We start from the raw sequence: 22,527 nt of genomic DNA on the forward strand, positions 1-22,527 counted from the left end.
TGTAGTCTACTCTGTGGTGTTACTGACAGATGAACATCGCTATCTAAAAAAATTCTACTGCCAAGTTAATAAAACGGTCATCAGTCATGAGAAAAAAATTATACCATTTTACTGTCTCGCTTAAAATATACAAAATACACTCTGCATAGTTGCCTACTCTCCCCACAGTTACAATCTCCTGAAAGAGTGGACTCCCCTTGAGCATCCCATCACATCTCCGGGGAAGTGTGCATGTGAGTGTGCAAACACGTCACTGCTTTACCATATTCCACGATGGACCTGGGCTGCAATGATGCAACTCAGAACAATGCCCCTGATCCTCTTACTTGGACCACCCCCTTTACGGTCTCTTGGAGGGCAGATTAGGGAAGTAGGCAAGTATGACACCCAGGATACTCTGCAGTAAAGTGTATGTACCTGTAACTAATGCCCCATTCTGGGAGACTCTAGTACAGTGGTAGCCAACTCCAGTACGAGAGCTACCAACAGTTCACATTTTCCAGACAACCTAGCTGCTGCACAGGTGCACTCGTTACTCACTGACACATTTTAAAAGATCCACAGGTGGAGCTAATTAATTCACTTGTGATTCTGTAAGGAGATATGGAAAACATTGCTTTGGCGGAATTATTAATGGATTGGGGAGTGGCAATAAGTGTGTAAGTTTTAAGATCAGAGTATTCAGGGGGCATGCAATTATATTTTTATGGACTGAAGTTATCCTGTTTAGTGGATGACAGTAACATTGATATCTTTACTGCAATGCAATATCCTAATGTCTAAATTATGGCCAGGGAAACTTTATAAACATTCTCATTATCATTTATGATTTCTCTATGGCTTTTTTGGCTGTTTATTTAGCTATGTATCTAATCTTGCAGATGTGCCTCCATAAAAAACACACATCATCATTGGTAAAAACTTTGACAGCAATGGTCTAGACCAGCGGTCAAATACCATGTACACTGCATTGGAACCACAGTTGGCTGCTCTCAATCCAACAAGAGCAGCTGACACCCACATGGCGTGACCTCCATCTGCAGAGGGGCCGTGCTGGTGGCATGCAGTGAATAGGGGCCAGAGAGAGGACTATGGAGAGGACTGCAGAGAGAGCAGAGTGAGAATTGAGGAGAGGGCAGAAAGTGGACTGCGGAGAGGACTGTGGAGAACAGAATTAGAACTACAGAGAGGACATAGTGAGGCCTGTAGCAGGGGTAGAAAGAGGTCTGGGCAAAGGAAGGACCATGCAAGGACAATGAGATCTATGTGAAAGAGGCAATGAGACCTCTGTGAATGGGCATGTGGAGAGGGCATTGACAGCTATAGAAGCTGGCAGTGTGCTATGTGAAAAAAGTGCAAATATGGTCTAGATCAGGGATAGGCAATTTATTTCATTGGGAGCCAAAATAATTTCTCAAGTGCCACCCCCATTACAACATATACAAACATACACCCAGGCTTAGGTTCTCTAGTTCGGAATGGGTCTAGAGCACCAAAAATGTTTCCTCCAGAGCAGGAGAGCAGGAACATTGGTATACAGGCCAGGCTGAGGTTCTTTAGTTTGAAGAGGGGATAGAGCACTGAAAAGGTCTCCTCTGTCAGAGGAGGGGAGGAACATTGGGTATGAAGACCAGTCTTCGGTTCTCTAGTTTGGAGATATTCTTGTGCATTGAAAAAGTCTCCTCTGTCAGAGTAGGAGAGGAAGAACATTGGGTATGTAGCCAGGCTTGGGTTCTCTAGTTTGAAGAAGGTCTGTGCACTGAAAATGTCTCCTCTATCAGAGGAGGAGGGGAGGAACATTGGGTATGCAGACCATTCCTGGGTTCTCTAGTTTGAAGAGTGTCTGTGCACTGAAAATGTCTCCTCTGTCAGAGGAGGAGGGGAGGAACATTGGGTATGTATCCAGGCTTAGGTTCTCTAGTTTGAAGAGCCTCTAATGCACTGAAAGGGTCTCCTCTGTCAGAGGAGGAGGGGATGAACATTGGAAATGCAGACCAGGCTTGGGTTCTCTAGTTTGAAGAGCCTCTAATGCACTGAAAAGGTCTCCTCTGTCAGAGGAGGAGGGGAGGAACATTGGGTATGTATCCAGGCTTGGGTTCTCTAGTTTGAAGAGCCTCTAATGCACTGAAAATGTCTCCTCTGTCAGAGGAGGAGGGGATGAACAATGCACAGTAAAATAAAGATAAACTTTCGAAGTTACACCTGGAAAAAAAAACCCTCGCTATGGGGCACAGCCATTCATAGTTACTCCAGTGAAAGTTCAGGGAGAATTAGGTGGGTTTTAGATTTGCTGTTAATCTAAAATCTGCTGGTTTTATCTCTTTAGTGCACCGGCAATGTCCTTTAAATTAGACTGTTTGATCTTAAAATGACCGCACCATGGATACAGGGTTAGTGCTGTGACAGAACCAAGTCAAACAAAGCAACAGACATCAGCAAAGTTTGAAACATCATTGCTATATTACTGCACGTGGCTTGTAACATATAGAAGTTATAACACCTATTCATAAAGACAGATTTAATCTTATTAAATCCACCATCCAGTTCAAAAGGATCTACAGTATATCTTACTTGAAAGACTCCACTATTGTGTTTTGTTATTTCCTATGTAAACTGAACTTTTAGTTTGGATACATCTCACTTTAACAGTACAGCTTCAATAAAAGACTCAAGGTACTATTGACACACAATTTGTTATATTTGGTACTTATGTAATATCTGGACTCCCGTTTTTCTTATGAGACCGCGTCCCCTCGCGGGGCGCGCTGCGCTCACCACGCTTCGGGCACGGTGGCTCGCTGCGCTCGCCACACTATATAAAATCAACTCCATGCGTAGTTGGATAGTAGGGGTATGAATGGGGTGCATTTAACATGGGAGTCCAGATAATACATAAGTACCTTATATTTATTTATTTACAGTTTCTTATATAGCGCAGCAGATTCCGTTGCGCTTTACAATAGTAAACAGTGATAAAACAAACTGGGTAACAACAGACAGACTTGGGGGTTAGAGGGCCCAGCTGCAAGATATATATATATATATATATATATATATATATATATATATATATATATATAACACAAGGACAGGCACCAGTAATAGCATAGCAGTCCCACCAAGTTACAAGTCCAGAAGGGAAGCTATAAAGTACATAAGTGCCTCAGAGGGTTATGCTTGTGGTACTTAAACATGATAGGCTTGCCTGAAGAGGTGAGTTTTCAGGGAAAGCTTGAAAGTTTGAAGGCTATATATATATATTTTCTTTCAAGTACTCGGCATCCAATGTTCCGACTGTGGTGAAAGTTACTGATGCGCCCGATGCCTCTCCGAAGGTATGGATATTTTTGGTTGTAGGGTGGCACTCCCGGTCTTATGTAGTTTAGGGATTTAAAGAAACTCCCAGATCATCAAAGTTCAGTTCAACGTTTCGATTTTATTAATCGTCTTCAGGAATGAGCAGGGCTTAAAGAGGTGGTGGAACGCTGTTCCCCTAACAATGTCCCCCCCCCCCCCCTATTAGGCAGAGCCTAGACCAGTGCCAGGGAATTTGTGCCATACCACATATAAAGGGATATTGGTGCCACAACACATGGTAGAACAGTCATATACACATTACACAACATGCTGTGCCCTTGATTCATATAAAACCACACAGTGATGCCCCTTATACACATAAAGTCCACAGTTGTTCATCTTAACTTTACATTACATACGTCGTACCAGAAAAAGAAGCCGCTGGGACAGGCTTTTCTGTTGGAATTACTTTTCAGGACTGTGGTAGAGGTGGAACTCCGTTCCCCCTACCATTAGAGGTGGTGGAACTCAGTTCCACCCCGTTCCCCCTCACTTTAACCCCTGGCTATGAGCAACATCCCCTTTATTACATTTTAGAAGCTTTAGTAAATTTCCCCCTAGTGAGTCGACATGTTATCAGGAAGGCATAAAATAGAGAGGTTTCCAATAAATATAAGAAAAAGTAAAAAAATATCTGACGAATGGAGTCTTCTCTGCCTCGGTAGAATAAAATATAATATGGGACCCAATTCCATTGTCGAGCACTAGTCGAGAGTGCAGGTTTAACAGCATATTATATTTTATATATATTATGGCCTACATAATTGGATGGTATAATATTGTTTAAATTAGATCATGGGCGTGAGCTCAGGATCATGTGACATGAATCTCATGTGACCATTCTGAGCCAATGTGCCGACAGCTGACCGCCTTTCTCCAGGCTGATGATGTCACAGGGATTTCTCCAGGTGCAGAAGGATCATGTTCCTGCCAGGACATTGCACGTTCACAGGCTCTCACATTCTCATTAATATTCATAGCTCGGAATAAGGATAGCTTCACGGAGAAGGTAAGAAGGTGATTTACAAGAGATGACACCGCTGTAAAGCAGAGCAAGTGAACCATATGCTGGTTATACTGTACGTTCACGGTTCACATAGCGCTCCATTGTATAGTGGTGTGTAGATAACGGGCCGGCTTTAGGAGTCACCTACGTTCCTTTATTACCGTTGAGGGAATACAATCCCCATATTTGCATCTGTAAATATGTAGCGAGCACTTGCGGAACAAAGACGCCGTCAGTATTATCAGCAGAAGCCGGCTTTGGATTCCTCAACCTAAAATTTGTACAGTTGGGTTCATTCCGAAGTGGTGATCAGAAGAGAGTTGCAACACAAACCCTTCCTCATTCCCATATAATTACAGAGACGTCACTTCTTGTGTGACAGGGCGCACAACAGGTAAATCCCATACCTTGCGGGATAATAATGGGGTGCTAGGACAGAGCTAGACAGCACTGCTGGTTCAGTTCCCTGCCCATTAACCTGTTACGTGCTGCACCAAAAAGAAAGTCACATTTTCTTAGTATGCTGTACGGACATCATTTAGGCAGGGCAAGTTATATTTGGTGTGCACCAATAGAAGTGGCATGGATTGGGAGCAAGGTGGCAGAGATCGCAGAGGAATAGCAGTTTGCAGGGGTCAGTGGGAAGGAATGGGAACAGGGTGGGCTATGGGTCGTGCCTAGTTCCGCAGAGCAGACCGAAAGTAGGATTTCATTTTTGAAAGATTGCAGAGAAAAAAAGATAAAGGGGGAAGAGAGGACAGTAACTTTATGGGTGGTCTTTGGCAATGGAGAAGCTTAAAAAAAGTTTCTGGTGCCCCCCCAATACACCACTAAAGTACCACTGACAAAAGTCCTGGATCAAGCAACCCGGCATTTCAACCGTGGTCACAACCAGGGCTGAACATGGATTTGTTGGCTGCTGTGCAGAGTGAATGGATTTTTTTTTTATCTACAAGCTCGTTGGCAAAGGTTTCTCTCTCATTGCCAGGGGTTACATGCTCGTTGCCAGGGGTTACTAATGATGCAACTGTTCTAGCCCCGCCTCTATCACCACCCACCTGCTTCTCGTTACTGGGCTTTTCCTGAATAGGAGAATTGAACGGTTGGCAAGTATGGATCCATGTGACCTGTACATGTAATTCTTTAAAGATTTCCACTTCTCCGCTCACCAAGACACACTTCTTGTAAGCAAAGTGTCTATACCAAGAGCGGAGGTCTTGCACCTTGTTGTGCACTGAGAGGACCGTCTAGGCACATTGATTCCAAATAAGCCATTAGCTCTCTGTTATGAAGTTACTGATCTCAGAAGTTTAGAAGATCATTTCATGATTCTCGATCTGATTCATTCATACACAGAGCACCTTAGAATACTTCCGTGGCATGTGGGATCTTCAATGTCACCTCTGGGAGATACTGGAGGAAACATCCAGGTTGGAGATGACGGATGCAGGGTGTAGCCAGAAATTTGTGGGCCCCATTTTAAAGTGGCCACTGTTCCAATGCTTCTGGAGATGCACCTATATGCAGCAGTTGTTATAGTGCCATAGTTCATTTCCTGACCCATAGCAGGGGAATAGGTCATTGGGTCAACATGCATTGGGTCGATTACTGAAGGTCGACAGGTCATAGGTCAACACCTGAAATAGGTCAACATGGGTCAGGTCGACAGGGTCGGAACAAGAATAAGGTCGAGTCAAAAGGTCGACAGTCAAAATGTCGACAGGTCAAAAGGTCGACATGCATTTTCACGGTTTTTGTCACAAATATCAACACAGTCTAGAGGGAAAGGAGGTATCGCCGCAGGTATTAGAGATATTTGCAGTGGTCCCTCCTACATACCTTTAAGGGATACTTAATAGTAGAGATGTGCAGACTCGGATTCCGGAGATCCGAGCCCCCACGGACGTCATCATTCCGAGCCCGGTTCCGAGCAGCGCTCGGAGATTCCCGCCTGACTCGGGTCCGTACGCGTGGTCAGAACGTCATCTCACGGCGCCGGATTTCGCGAGGCTTTCTGGGGCTGTCTCTCAGTGCTGCTGTGTAGTCTTACTGTGTACTTGTAATACTACTGTCTCCTCTGTGCGGTCTACCTCTGGTGTGCTGTGCTGTAATTATTTTATTCGCTGGGGCTGTCTCCCTCAGTGCTGCTGTGTACTCTGTTCTCCTCTCTGCTTAGGGTGGGCTCTCCCTAGCAAGGAGGACAGTCTAACTGTGTACCTGTAGTACTACTATCTCCTCTGTGCTGGGGCCTACCTCTGGTGCTGTGCTGTAATATTATATTATATATTAATAATTAATTAATTAATAATATTATATATATATAGTCCACTTGTGCTGTCTGCACTGAATCTGCCAGTATTATTTAGTTACTCAGTCCACTGTTGCCACTGCCTACCTAGTGTACCTACCTAGTACATACTAGGCTGCTATATCTAATTTAATTAAAAAATAATACTTGTGCTGTGTGGGACTGTAAAAAATAATTCCATGCTGCTTGTGCACTGACGTGTGCCACTGAGTGCCACTGCCAAGCAGTATCTAATAATAAAATTAATTACTAAATTCTGCTGGTGCACAATACTAGTATTGCTGACGTATCTACCTGTCTCATAGTGCCTAGTACTGTCTCATCAACCTGTCTGGTGCCTAGTACTGCCATATCTACCGTCTGGTCTGGGGCTCACTGCCTAATACTGGCGTATCTCTACCTGTCTGGTCTGGGGCTCACTGCCTAATACTGCCGTATCTACCGTCTGGTCTGGGGCTCACTTCCTAATACTGCCGTATCTACCTGTGTGGTCTGGGGCTCACTGCCTAATACTGCCGTATCTACCTGTGTGGTCTGGGGCTCACTGCCTAATACTGCCTCGGTGCAACCTTTTGCCCTAAAAACAATATTGTGAGGTGTGAGGTGTTCAGAATAGACTGGAAATGAGTGGAAATGAATGTTATTGAGGTTAATATAGCGTAGGAACAAAAAAAAAAAAAAAATCAGAACCCAAAACCCAAAAAATCCAAACACAAAACACTTAGGAGGTGTTTTGCCAAAACTCATTAGAATCGAAAACCTCAAGGTAATCAGAACCCAAAACCCGAAAAGTGGCAGGTGCACCTCCCTACTTAATAGATGTATCAAGCTTCAAAAAGTGATAAAGTGGAGAGCCAGCCAATCAGCTCCCAACTGCCACTTTCTAAACCCAGCCTGTAAACCGTCATTCAGATCGCCAAAGCAACACTGGTTATTGCCATGTCGACCTGGGTTGATCTGCGGTGTTAAAGCACCACTGACAAAAGTCCTGGATCAAGCAACCCGGCATTTCAACCGTGGTCACAACCAGGGCTGAACATGGATTTGTTGGCTGCTGTGCAGAGTGAATGGATATACGGGTCCCGTTCAAACTATGGAGGAGGCAGCACTTGGAGACAGCATCACCCCCAATGATGCGCCCCCGCTCTGCTCCTCCTCTGTCAGACGTCAGCGACCTGGCTTATTGCTGGGTCACTGTGGGTAGCTAAAATATGGCAAACGGAGGGTTACTCCTGGGTGCGACCTGGCATTTGCAGTGTGAAAGGGGTATGACATGGCAGTTAGGGGCTGACTGGCTGGTTGTTTATCACTCTCCTTTTTATCACTTTTTGAAGCTTGACGCATCTTGCCTCAATTCTCCAAAACTGGTGTTTTCAGGAGAAATTACCAAAAATATTATTTGATAAATGGGCCCCTAAGCAGTGGTGCGACTCCCAGAGACAATGGATCGTTTGCAATCCTGCCCCCTAGGAGCCATCGGATGAGTTGGTGGGGTATCACATGCAATACCACCCCCTAGTGGATGAGGGCCTTTAAAGCTCAGGGAGAGAAGGAAGACGACAAGGAAGGAAGGAGAAAAGGTAGGAAGAAAGGACAAAAGGAAGGAAGGAGAAAAGAAAGGAGAAAAGGAAGGATGAAAGAAAGAAAGGAGAAAAAGGAAGGAAGGAATGAATGAGAAAAATAAGAAATGTACAATAAAAGGATGGAAGGAAGGTAGGAAGGAAGGAGAAAAGGACGGAAGGAGAAAAAGAAAGGAAGGAGAAAAGGATGGAAGGATGGATGGAGATAAGAGAAGGAAGGGCGGGAGCAGGAGCAAGACTAGGATATTGGGGAGACAGATGGGAGGAACAGGGGGAGCTAGATAGAACAAGGAGGAAGAGGGGATGATGGGATAAATAGAGAACGGAGGAAGTGGAGAGAGATGGGAAGAGGAGAGTGAAATAGAAATGGGAGGAAGAGGGGGAGAGAGGAAGATGAAAGGAAGAAATTAATACAGGGAAATAGAAATGGAAAAACCCTGCAACGCTGGGAACAATAGCTAGCAAGCAACTGAACGATGCATCCAAAATACTGGTATACCTATGAAGATGGAACACTTTCTTTTTATGAAAGACTTGAATCCGACGCATCCTTAGATGCCGTTATTGTAAGATTTGCTATACCCACAGCGCCTTGCAGCTTATCTGCATTCCTTACAACCGGAACCATTGTACAAGGATTTCGTAATTTACGAGCTGAAATAAGTAGAACGAGGCGAAGAGATCAAATGTCCGTCCTTTATCTGTGCTCCTGGCGGAGATGTGCCATGCGATGTCCTGTGGGATACTTTATTTCTTCCTGGTTATCTCCGGTAGTTTATAATAAAACAGGAGTGATAGATGATACTATTCTCGGGGACAGACGGGAAACTGAGATACTGAGTTTATACATTGACCAGAGGGAAAATGGTATGAGCATTACCTATACAGTACATACATATTTAGACTTTTTGGAAATTATACCAAATTGGCACACGAATGGTTCTTCGCCCCTGGAAATGTCCTCTGTTGCCAGAAATTAGAGTGCATCAGCAATGAGGGGTCAGAACTTGGAATCAATTACTCCAATGTCATGCTCCCCCCCTGGGCCACACCCCCATTATAAGGGGGAGTGGCTGTTGCTCATGGGGGTGCAGACAAGCACCTGGGGGGAATGTCGAACATATCTTCTTTCTTCCCAACCACTGGATAACAACTTTGTAAGGACTAACAATGGCAAGCACTTGCTACATAACGACGTATACTTGCACAGGCCTGGCAAACATGTGGCTCTTCAGCTGTTGTGAAACTACACATCCCAGCATGCATTGCCACCATTTTAGCATTCCCTAATAGCAAATGTAGTTTCACAACTGCTGGAGAGACACAGTGTGGCCAGGCCTGTTTCTAGCATATTGGACATTTCCCGTGACCGGGTCAAGGGGCTTTTACATCAGCAACTTCATATTTTGGCCAATACCAGGCTCTTGGCCACGCGTCATAATCCCCATTCTGTCCCCCACAGCGGGGCAGCTAATGCGCGCGACACCCGGGTTCTACTGCACATGATGAAGGCGGGACAGACCACAGCGCATTATTAAATAGATCCTTACATAGTAGACCAGGCATTCCCAACCATGGTCCTCAAGGCACACCAACAGTGCAGGTTTTATAGATATCCAAGCTTGAGCACAGGTGACTTAATTAGTACCTGAGGGATTCTGATTAAACCATCTGTGCTGAAGCCTGGATATCACTAAAACCTGCACTGTTGGTGTGCCTTGAGGACCGTGGTTGGGAATGCCTGTTGTAGAGACTTGTATTTTCTCACCCTTGCCCCTGTACCAGAGTTATTTGCTCAATCAAAAGGGCACTGATATAGAACAAAACTTTAACTGGCATCACAGGCCATGATCCTATGGGGATGACGCACTTAGGCTTGGAGAGTGATAAACCACCAGCCAATCGACTCCTAACTCCCATGATGCAGGCTTTATTTGAAAAAATTACAGTTAGCAGCTGATTGGATGGTGGTTTATCACTCTCCATGTTGTCACTTTTCCCGGCTTAGTACATCTCGCCCCGAAGTGAGAGCGAAGAGAGATAAAGTACTAGCCAATCACTGCCGTGTTACAGGGAATGTTTAAAAAATAATAACAGGAGCTAATTGGCTGGTATTTTATCTCTCTCCATTTTATCACTCCCCAAGGTCTCTTAGTCTATCTGCCGCATGCGGGTGAATCCCCTGATTTGAACACAACGGAGATAATTGACTAAAATTAAAGTTCTATTTGAGACGGGATGTTGCTATAGGCAACCAATGAGATTCTATCTAGTCCTAAATAAACAAGTAGTAGATTCTGATTGGTTGCCGATCTGAAATAGCAACATCCCATCTGAAATAGAACTCTCATTTTAGTAACTTAACCCCAACATGTCTGTTGTTTAGGAGGTTGCAGATTCCATTCGCTCATGGTTTTCAGATTGATAGCAGACAGAGAAGCGCCACCGTGTAAGGTTGCAGCTGGCGAGGAAGGAAACAGCTAGTGCGAATAAAATTAATGTATAGTAAATACATCCATTATTTTATCTATTACATTCTAATCATGAGCGCAGGATTTGGATCTACAGTATATTACCGCAAGGCTTAATTAATTACATTTGCAGGCCCAGCAGCAGAACGTTCCCGCGTAGAACTGCGACGGAGCGCCGAATCCACAGGTTTAGAGACGACAGCCAATTACACGAAGGAGAGAAGGGGTTATTCAGATCTGCCGTCGAGAATACAATTTGCATGAACTGTACTTTTATACTTGAGGATAGAGTGGAAAAATAACCCTTTTGTAAAGGAAAGAAAGGCTCTGCATCAGACTGAAGAATGCCGCCACTGAATACTGTAATTTACCGCACTTCCAAAAAGGCTATCAATTACAACAGAAAAAAAAAAGTGTAACGAAACTAAATTCCTTCAATAACATTTTTTTTAGAACAGCAACATAAAAAGCTTGAACCCCCGAACCATTATATTCACAATAAACGAAGGTGCACATCCAATTCAAACGACGTCGGTTTGTGCCGGTGTAATAAACGTGATCGGGTTCATTTGCATAACCACAGAGTTCAGCTATATACTTATTGAGTGAATTACAGGCCGGTGACGACTAGACGAACAAGTGCAGGGTGTAATTGTAGGCTGAAATAAAACCCCGGTTGTGTCAATAACCAGCATGGCGAGCACAGAGGGCGCATCAGTCATGGAGACGGTGGGAAGTCGAGGAGGTGGCAGCAAAAATAGCCCAGGGCACATGAAAGCAACATTTTCGTAATGCCGTGTTTCTACCGGTTTGCTTGACCGGTAACCCATTTCAGATTTACCAATTACCGGGTCGAACCGGCAACAAACCAGCATGAACCCGGTGATTAGGTGCGATCTGAAATGGGTATTTGTATTCTCAATGTATTTATGTTGATTAAACACTATAATTGTGTACTAAAAGTTATGTACAAATAAATTTTTTATTTTTTTTGCTTTACTCCTATGTATGGCGCTGTGCAAGGGCGTAACGGTCACAGGTGCAGTGGGTGCAGCTGCTATGGGGCTCGCAGCTGAAGGGGGGCCTGGCTTCCTCGTCTGTTCTAGGTTTTCTATGTTAGCTATTTTTCCTTTAGACAGTATGTGGGGCCCTTACACATGTTGCTATGGGGCTCTCAAAAGACGCCATATGGAGTTTATTTTCTTTTTTTGCTTTTTAATATCATCAGATAGACTTTTTTTTTAATATTTGTTTTTCCTCTCCATCTTGTAAATATATGTATATATTTATTTTGAAATTGTTTCCATTCCTCAAAATAAGTGAATTGAGAGCTGGGCCTTTCTGTGACGGAAACCCTCCTCATCAGACGGTGTAGTCACTACAGAATAGTGACATGTACAGTGATTAGGGTGTAAGGAGTAGCAGTCTGAGCCTGTCTTACGGATTTGTGAAATTCGGCTTTAGCTCCGGAATTCTGATGAAATAAGGTTTTGAAAACTCTGCTAATCTCTAACATACCTCCCAACATTGGGCTCCTTTGCGCGCCAAAGGCATGTGCCCGGAATATTGGGAGCATGGCCTAGCGGCAAAGGGGCGTGACCAATCCCTACAGGCCACGCCCCTATTTTCGCCACTGTGAGCATCTCTGAGAGCTACTGGCCGTGTCCCCAGCCCCTCAGGCCCAACGTCCCAAAAAAAAACGGGATGTTCCCTTGCGAAAAGCTGGGAGGTATGCTCTAATTTTAACTTTCTCTTCTCCAAGTCTATGTCAAGAATTTTTACTGATAAAATTGTGGTAAATCTCGCACTATTTATATTAGTAATAGATAGACCCATGGTGAATAATATAATATATTCCCTACGGCCCATTTGCAGGATATTACATTTCATACACCTAATTCCGTGACCTCATACAGTACGTTGGCAGGGAGATGCCCATTTCACATCGAATGCCTAAAGTTATATAATAAAATGGTTTAATGAACTGCTACGTCTGGCATTTATACCATGCAATCTTTGCGGCCAAAGGAATAGAAAAAACAAAAACGAAATCAAACATTTAGAATGCACGGCGCGGTATCCCTACAGGTGCGGATTATTAGATAGACAGTGTCTAGATAGAATGCCCCAAAAGGTCGGCATGCAATAGGTCTACAGGGTCAAAGGGTAAACAGGGTCAAACAAAGGTCCTGATTGCGATTTATGTTAAACATCCATTCACAGCCGTGCGAACATACGTGACGTGGGGAGGACGGGCGTACCACCAAGGTCTACAGTCATTAGGTCGACCCCACTAGGTTGACTGGCAGGAAGGTCGACCTGACTTAAGGTCGACATGGGCCAAGGTCGACATGACTTAAGGTCGAATTTGCATAAAGGTCGACATGAGGAAGGTCGACTGGTCATAAGGTCGACATGGGTTTTTCACTGTTTTTTGATCCGAATGTCGACACAGTTGACATGGACACAGTTGGCAATGAGAATCGGACCCTCGCATCGCTTCGCTCGCAATGCTTCGGGCACGGTGGCTCGCTTCGCTCGGCACAGCTTTAATAACCTCCTCCACGCCCTAGTGGATGGTAGGGCATGAAATACCGCCTGTCGGCACATGTCGGCTCAAAAAACAGTGAAAAACCCCATGTCGACCTTATGACCAGTCGACCTTCCTCATGTCGACATGTATGCAAATTCGACCTTAAGTCATGTCGACCTTGGCCCATGTCGACCTTAAGTCAGGTCGACCTTCCTGCCAGTTGACCTAGTGGGGTCGACCTAATGACTGTAGACCTAAATTCATTCTAATAGATGACCGCATCTCGTCTCCAAATGCTACCATAAAGTGAACAGGTGTCAGTACCCTGATTGGTGGATAGCTCCAGACAGCCACCAATCAGCAAGCTGACAGCTGCAGGCAGGTGAAGAATACCGACTCGCCACTCTCATTGGGCCAGATGTACTAAGCTTCAAAAGTGATAAAATGGAGAGTGATAAACAGCCAGCCAATCAACTCCTACCTTCCATGCCACAGACTGCGTTTGAAAAATGTCAGGCAGGAGCTGATTGGCTGACTGTTTATCACTCTCCATTTTATCACTTTTGAAGTTTAGTACATCTGGCCCATTGTGTGATCACCACCTGCCCCTATTTGTAGCCCCCTAGAACTATAGGGTCCTGGGCTATGCCCAATGTTCCCATACGTTACGATGGTCCTGGTCATCAGTGGCCCAGTTCTGGTGCTACATAGACGGTCAAGTCTCTTTTTCATTGCTGCTGAACAACTTTAAAAACACCTTTATTAATAACGCCGAGAGCTACAAATACTGTCACTTTAAACCTCCAGCAGTTATGGGTCACATTTATCAGTTCAGGTTATCCACTGGATATTAATTACTTCAATTTCAATACACCCTGGAAAAATGGGGGTTACCTAGAACTTCCGAGCAGTAGTGTGAATCGCACTCTGGTTACATTATCACTTTACATTTTGCAAGACCTCATTAACACCTTGCAACTTAACAGCCCTGATTTAGCTAATTACAAATAATGGCTGTATATTTAGGCGCGATGCGCTGCGCTGTATCACCTACCCCTATCCGCAGCTTAGATTGTATTTGTGTATAGATGAACGATGAAGGTAAAACCGCTGAATGAAACGCGTGCTGCGTGGGCGCCACTGACAGGGGTCAACAGGAATGGCCCAGGTTCTGGCTGGAGCAGTGAGTGGCTCTCCCCGTGGACGGCACAACAGAATTACACCCAGTACAGACACATGCAGATAATTACTATAATTGAAAAAATACATCTAGAGAGAAATCAAACCAGTTCTACAGGAAAAAAGGTGGTTCCGTTATATATGTATGGCTAACTACTCCTCGCCCCTATGAGGTGAAGTACCGCCAGTGACCACTAGAGGACAATTGATGGACAAAATGACTCCTTTGTGTGCTAAAAAAATTGGCATAACCGAATGTGAAAGCTATTTTTGCAGGGACACTGATCTGTTTCAAACTTACTGGATATTGAGAGAGGGTGCTGTGACGACAGAGATTGCAGGTAGGAGCAGATAGGGACTGGGGGTGGGGTAGAGTGACCAACCGTCCCGGTTTGCCCGGGACAGTCCTGATTTTAACCTCATAAATCCCGCGTCCCGGGCACACCCATCCCGGGACGCGGAAAGTCCCGTTTTAAATAAATAAAATTGTTGGTGTTGTTACTTAGTGACGTGATGGGCAGCTCACTGCTCTATCCGGCCGCACAGCATTAGACTTGGAGTGTGGGAGGGGAAGCTGTTACACGGTGTGCGCCGCTGCCTCCCCATTATTGGTTAGTTCGGCCGCCGCGTGACCGCGTCCCCTCCCACTCTCCAAGTAATGCTGTGCAGCCACTGACTGCCAGCCAGGGCGGGTGCAGCCGGTCACCATCAGGCAGCATTACTGGGAGCACGGCGCCGCGTTACTGACCTGCTGCTGCCTTTGCTGGTGAGCCCCTGGCCTGGCGTGACTGAAGGCCGTGACCCGACGGCTGCTGGAGGCTGGAGCCTGCGAGGCTCTGCTGAGACTGTCAGTCAGTCTCTGCTCTGCGACGGACGGTGTGCGAGCTGCTGAGTGTGCCACCCTGCCCCTGCCTGTGTGCGGCCGGGTCGAGATAAATCATTAAAAGTTCTGTTCTATATTCTTTGTCATCTATCCCTCCCATTCCCGGCCGGGCCTACCCCCTATTATACTGGCTAATAGGCTATGCTGAAAGTTTTTGCACTGGTCAGGAGTCTGACCATTAGTATAGGGCAAGGCCTGGGATTGGGAATGGAAATCCCATTATATACTATATAATGGGATTCCCAATCCCAGTCAGGCCTAGCCAGTAGCCGTATACTAAGGGCTTTAGTCACTAAGGCCCTTAGTATAGGGCTACTGGCTAGGCCTGGCTGGGATTGGGAATAGAAATCGCATTATACAGTATGGGGGGGTGGGGGGGTTGTCGAGCCCGCGACCCCCTGTCCCGGGTTGACCCTTTGGAAAGTTGGTCACCCTAGGGTGGGGTGGAGAGTCACAGCTCACAGTGAAAGTCACAGCTCAAAGTGAAAGTACATTGCAGAACCTGTCATTTTGATGGACTTTTAACTAGATCAGAATATTCTGTCAAAATTGGTTTATCCTAAAACCATAGAATTGTTTTGTCGTGGTGGAACGATCCTTCCATCCTAGAACTGTAAAAAAAAAAAGTGTCTCTATACGCACAATTCCTACAAATCAATATTCCATACTCCAAATTCTATGCATAATTCCCAGCAGACCCTATGCTATTTACCAAATAACTATTGCTTCATTCTCAGGATATACAGAGGTATAAAATATATACACACGGCAAACAAGTGGGACGTACTATTAAATTATTCATTTTCTTTTATAAATACATACAAGCGAACATAATTTCACATCTGTGCGTATACACGCAACAATACACTGGCTATAGCGCACACACTCTATTAGCATTTCTCGAGTTCTATACATAATCGTCACATAATTATTGGCACATTGTATGATTGACACCGTGCTGCAGAAAGGAGCCACTGGCCCGGTTCCCTATTCAGTTCTAATTCAATGAGACTCTGTAAGTAGCTAGCCAGAACCGCTGCAGATCAGTCGTGCTGGAATCTGTAGTTCTCCAACCCCGTTGAATGTTATACTACAAAGTATGGCAATGCTACTTCATATATTAATGTTATGGGCTACACCAAGAATAATAGCCAACTAAACCAGCTGTGTCCAAGCGTGACCCTCCAGCTATTGTGCAACTACACGTCCCAGCATGCCTTGCAATAGTTTTAGCATTCCGTTATAGCAAAACTATGGCAAGGCATGATGGGACTCGTAGTTTCACAACAGCTGGAGGTTGCGCATGCCTGGACCTAAAACAATTTTTTATTTAACCCTTTGAGTGAAAACGCTGCTGTAATTTTTAGTGGATATTTTGCACACCTCTAACAGCAACGTTGGCAATCAAAGGGTTAAATTGAAAGCCCCCCCCCACACACACACACACACAAACCAAGAACAAGCTCCAATGATTGGATACAAAACCAGAGCGTAACAGAACCAGGTCACATATCCACATCAGTATATTGCATTACGAAGACTTCTGGATAGGACAACATCTGATCGCTCACCAAACTGCTGGTGCGACACTACCGGTTATGACAGCGGAGAGAGAGAGATAAAGTTCTGTAACTTACTTTGCATTCTTGAATTGACAAATGGCGGTGAAAGATTGTCATGTGACGACAGGTCTCTGCTGCTCATGTGCTCATAGTGAGATCCTTCTCCATAGTTCTATTGGACAAAGAAATGGTTGTGGTCAGGGCTGGCAGGTAACAACACATTGTGTACATCTTCCCATGATGTGTAACTGTCACACGCACACACACACACACACACACACACACAGTCAGGGCTGGCAGGTAACAACACATTGTGTACATCTTCCCATGATGTGAAACTGTCACACACACACGCACACAGTCAGGGCAGGCAGGTAACAACACATTGTGTACATCTTCCCATGATGTGTAACTGTCACACGCACACACACACACACACAGTCAGGGCTGGCAGGTAACAACACATTGTGTACGTCTTACTACGATGTGTAACTGTGGCACACGCATACACACGGTCAGGGCTGGCAGGTAATAACACATTATGTACCTCTTACTACGATGTGTAACTGGCACACGCGCACACACACACAGTCAGGGCTGGCATGTAATAATACATTGTGTACGTCATACTACGATGTGTAACTGTGGCACACACACACACACGGTCAGGGCCCGCAGGTAACAACACATTGTGTACATCTTACTACGATGTGTAACTGGCACACGCATACACACGGTCAGGGCTGTCAGGTAACAACACATTGTGTACATCTTACTACTATGTGTAACTGTGGCACACGCACACACACGCGGTCAGGGCTGGCAGGTAATACATTGTGTACATCTTACTATGATGTGTAACTGTGGCACACGCACACACACGGTCAGGGCTGGCAGGTAACAACACATTGTGTATGTTTTACTACGATGTGTAACTGTGGCACACGTATAAACACGGGGAGGGCTGGCAGGTAACAACACATTGTTTACGTCTTCCCATGATGTGTAACTGGCACACGCATACACACGGTCAGGGCTGGCAGGTAACAACACATTGTGTACGTCTTCCCATGATGTGTAACTGGCACACGCACACACACGGTCAGGGCTGGCAGGTAACAACACATTGTGTACATCTTACTACTATGTGTAACTGTGGCACACGCACACACACGGTCAGGGCCGGCAGGTAACAACACAATGGGCGAAATGTAATAGGGTGCGATTTTTTAGACTAAAAAAAAATCGCACCAAATCGCACCTTTAAAAATCGCGTTTTTTGCCGCGAATTCGCATATGTAATGAGATGCGAATTAGCGGCAAAAAAATGCGATTTGCCGCGATTTGCCGCGATTTTTAGTCATGAAAATGTGCGCATTTTCAGTCATGAAAATGTGCGCATTTTTATAAATGCGCTTTTGTGCAAAAAAAAAAAAAAGTAAAAAAAAAAACGGCGTGGGGTCCCCCCTCCTAAGCATAACCAGCCCCGGGCTCATTGAGCCGGACCTGGTTCCAAAAATACGGGGGAACAAAAAGCATAGGGGTCCCCCGTATTTCTGAAACCAGCCCCGGACTCTTGGACCGGTCCTGGTTCCAAAAATACGGGGGACAAAAAATCTGGGGGTCCCCCGTATTTTGAAACCAGCACCGGGCTCCAACAGCCCGCGGTGTCATGCCACAGCCGGGGGACACTTTTTATACAAGGTCCCCCGGCCAAAACATGAGCACCGTGGCTGGTCAGCCTTGGACGGGGTACCTGGAGGAGTGGGGACCCCCCCAATAAAGGGGTCCCCCCCCCCCAGGCTTCACCCGTCCAGGGCTGAAGCCCGGGACTGTCACCGGCGTCCGTGGCCAGTGGACGCCGGCCTGATAGGGTTAAATTCATCATACATATCATTACATTGCTTTTTACCGGCGAACTACAAGTGCCAGCAGACCTCCCCCGCATGCTGGGACTTGGAGAACCACAAGTCCCAGCATGCAGGGCATTAATGGGCCCGCTGGGACTTGTAGTCCACCTGTAAAAAGAATGTTTATAAAAAACACACACACAGAGAAGTACAAGTTTATTACACACACACACCTCAATTTTACACAGCGTTACTTACCATTCCTGGATCCAGCGCTGGTCTGGCTGCTTTACAGCCGGCTCCCCCCGAACTGACAGGCAGCGGGGAGAAGCGGCTGTCTCCGTCGCTTCTAACAGCCTCTGTAGCGCTGTCCGAGTGCTACAGAGGCTGAGAGCGTGATTGGCTGAGCTATGCGTCTCCATGGAGACGCATACTGTAGCTCAGCCAATCACGCTCTCAGCCTCTGTAGCACTCGGACAGCGCTACAGAGGCTGTTAGAAGCGACGGAGACAGCCGCTTCTCCCCGCTGCCTGTCAGTTCGGGGGGAGCCGGCTGTAAAGCAGCCAGACCAGCGCTGGATCCAGGAATGGTAAGTAACGCTGTGTAAAATTGAGGTGTGTGTGTGTAATAAACTTGTACTTCTCTGTGTGTGTGTTTTTTATAAACATTCTTTTTACAGGTGGACTACAAGTCCCAGCGGGCCCATTAATGCCCTGCATGCTGGGACTTGTGGTTCTCCAAGTCCCAGCATGCGGGGGAGGTCTGCTGGCACTTGTAGTTCGCCGGTAAAAAGCAATGTAATGATATGTATGATGAATTTAACCCTATCAGGCCGGCGTCCACTGGCCACGGACGCCGGTGACAGCCCCGGGCTTCAGCCCTGGACGGGTGAAGCCTGGGGGGGGGGGACCCCTTTATTGGGGGGGTCCCCACTCCTCCAGGTACCCCGTCCAAGGCTGACCAGCCACGGTGCTCATGTTTTGGCCGGGGGACCTTGTATAAAAAGTGTCCCCCGGCTGTGGCATGACACCGCGGGCTGTTGGAGCCCGGTGCTGGTTTCAAAATACGGGGGACCCCCAGATTTTTTGTCCCCCGTATTTTTGGAACCAGGACCGGTCCAAGAGTCCGGGGCTGGTTTCAGAAATACGGGGGACCCCTATGCTTTTTGTTCCCCCGTATTTTTGGAACCAGGTCCGGCTCAATGAGCCCGGGGCTGGTTATGCTTAGGAGGGGGGACCCCACGCCATTTTTTTTTTATAAAAACACTTTTACACATTTTTATTAACAGAACCATGCACAGATCTCAATGATCTGTGCATGGTTCTGTCAAAATCGCCTGTCAGAACCTGGTCTATTTTTTTTGCGATTTTTGGTAACATTGACCAAAAATCGCACCCTATTACATTTGCGAGTTGTATACTTTATAATGGGAAAACATCTGGATGCGAATTGAAATGTGACTAAAAATCGCACTTAGAAAAGTGCGATTTCGCGGTAAAAAGTGCGATTTTTTACCGCGATTTTCAACCTATTAAATGTGCGATTTTCGGAAAATGTGCGATTTTTGCCGTTTTTGACCAAAAATCGCACATGTCTAACAAATCACACCCTATTACATTTCGCCCAATGTGTATGTTTTACTACGATGTGTAACTGTGGCACACGTATACACACGGTCAGGGCTGGCAGGTAACAACACATTGTGTACGTCTTCCCATGATGTGTAACTGGCACACGCACACACACGGTCAGGGCTGGCAGGTAACAACACATTGTGTACATCTTACCATGTGTAACTGTGGCGCACACACACACACACACAGTCATGGCTGGCATGTAATAATACATTGTGTACGTCATACTACGATGTGTAACTGTGGCACACACACACACGGTCAGGGCTGGCAGGTAACAACACAATGTGTATGTTTTACTACGATGTGTAACTGTGGCACACGTATACACACGGTCAGGGCTGGCAGGTAACAACACATTGTGTACGTCTTCCCATGATGTGTAAGTGGCACACGCATACACACGGTCAGGGCTGGCAGGTAACAACACATTGTGTACATCTTACCATGTGTAACTGTGGCGCACACACACACACACACACACAGTCATGGCTGGCATGTAATAATACATTGTGTACATCTTACTATGATGTGTAACTGTGGCACACACACACACGGTCAGGGCTGGCAGGTAACAACACATTGTGTACGTCTTACCATGTGTAACTGTGGCACACGCATACATGCAAGGAAATACATTCTGTTAAGTACACATACATGGGATGAATACATGTATAATGCCTTACATACACAACACACATAAGTACACGGCATACATACACACAATCACTAGATTGTCTTCACGTGGCCGAGCTATTTGGTGAAATGAATGGTCCGATTCAGACCTGCTCATTGAGCAGCGCGTTCGATCCAAATCTCAGATGTTGGGGGACTGTGCATGGGCATAGGCGCAAATGTGCAGACCCCTGCAACGAGCGCCTCCGGTGAAATTTTCATTCGCCAGGGCACTTGCTGCCTCTGGGCACTCTGTGTTTCATGGGCGTGCCCACAAAAAATGTCGGGGGCGCACATACAAACGCTGGACGGACCCCAGCGAGCGCAGACATGCCCCTGCCTGCTCGGGCAGGCGGATGATGTCACATGACCTCAGCACCTGCCCCCAATTCACAAAAGACCGATCAGCTGAGAACTAAGTCCTGGTTTACTTTTGGCTGCGAACAGAGGAAAAATCATTCGGTGGTGAGTAACCATCAACTGATTTGGGGCAGGGCAGGGGTCTGAATCGGCTCCTATGTGGATAGCCAGCAGAGGTTGCACTAATAGTGCCATCATGCATCTTTCTATTAGGAGCTATAGTCCCAAACATGTACTACCTTGCGGAACACTACAACAGGCAACAAGAGCAACTATTAATCATATACAATGTAGTTACAATGTTGCCGCACTCTCTACGGTTAACGGAGAGCCGCAGAGAAGTCGGTAAGTTCATATCATCAACTACTGCAATACTCAGTGGTCACTTCTACACATATCCCAATACTTACTGTACAATGGGACTTGTGCCTGAAATCATGCCACAAAAAGAAGGAAACACACTGGGAGAAGATGGCAGATGGGTCACAGTAACAATCCCCTTTGGATTTACCAACGAGACTCAATTTGCTCAAGTGGGCAGTATTCATTATTGGTTACATTTTCCTGCCTCATTGCCCCCAATACCTTAGGCCAGATACACACTGGCAAAGTCACATTGCTAGTGGGTATGAGACTATTCTGCCAACAGCAGCAGCTGGCCAGGCCATGGTACGGCCACCAAGTTGTGGGGTTTCAAAAGAGAGAATCGTGGGGGAAGGAGTATTTGGGGGGGGGGGGGGGGGGTTCTACCATAAATCTTCTCTGTGGTTAAAAGTTGTTTTTTTTTTAACTGGAAATTTTTATTTATATTTTTAGATCATTTGTTTTCACTTTTGAATTCTCTGCAGAATCTGGATGATTACAGGGTTACTATGGGGTAATCTCATGTAATAATCACCAGCTGCGATGCATTGCACACAGTTATTGGATCGCTGTGAATTACCCCACTTTACATGTAAGGCTGCCTATGGAATTATCCGCATGTCCGGATACAAAAGGACAAATCTGTATACATTTCTTGGAAGTCACACATCAAGTGGTCAGTGGCACAGAGTCACATTATTAACAGGGCGGATGGGGCTTCAGGCCCATCATCATTACAGCATTATGACCAGCGGGTCAGCCATAC

At 45.8% G+C, this 22,527-nt stretch overlaps 1 protein-coding gene across 16 annotated transcripts in view; it reads right to left on the reverse strand.

Moving 5' to 3' along the window:
* Window positions 1-22,527, reverse strand: part of TCF4 (transcription factor 4) — a 329,034-nt gene that overhangs the window by 194,085 nt on the left and 112,422 nt on the right. For all 16 annotated transcript variants that reach the window (XM_083155221.1, XM_083155222.1, XM_083155213.1 and 13 more), the window contains one exon: window positions 16,955-17,051. In XM_083155221.1, coding sequence (XP_083011347.1) covers window positions 16,955-17,051 — 97 coding nt within the window. The remainder of the gene's footprint in view (window positions 1-16,954; window positions 17,052-22,527) is intronic.

Source organism: Crinia signifera, chromosome 1 (genome assembly GCF_055691185.1).
Source record: "Crinia signifera chromosome 1, ASM5569118v1, whole genome shotgun sequence".
In the NCBI taxonomy this organism is placed as follows: Eukaryota; Metazoa; Chordata; class Amphibia; order Anura; family Myobatrachidae; genus Crinia; species Crinia signifera.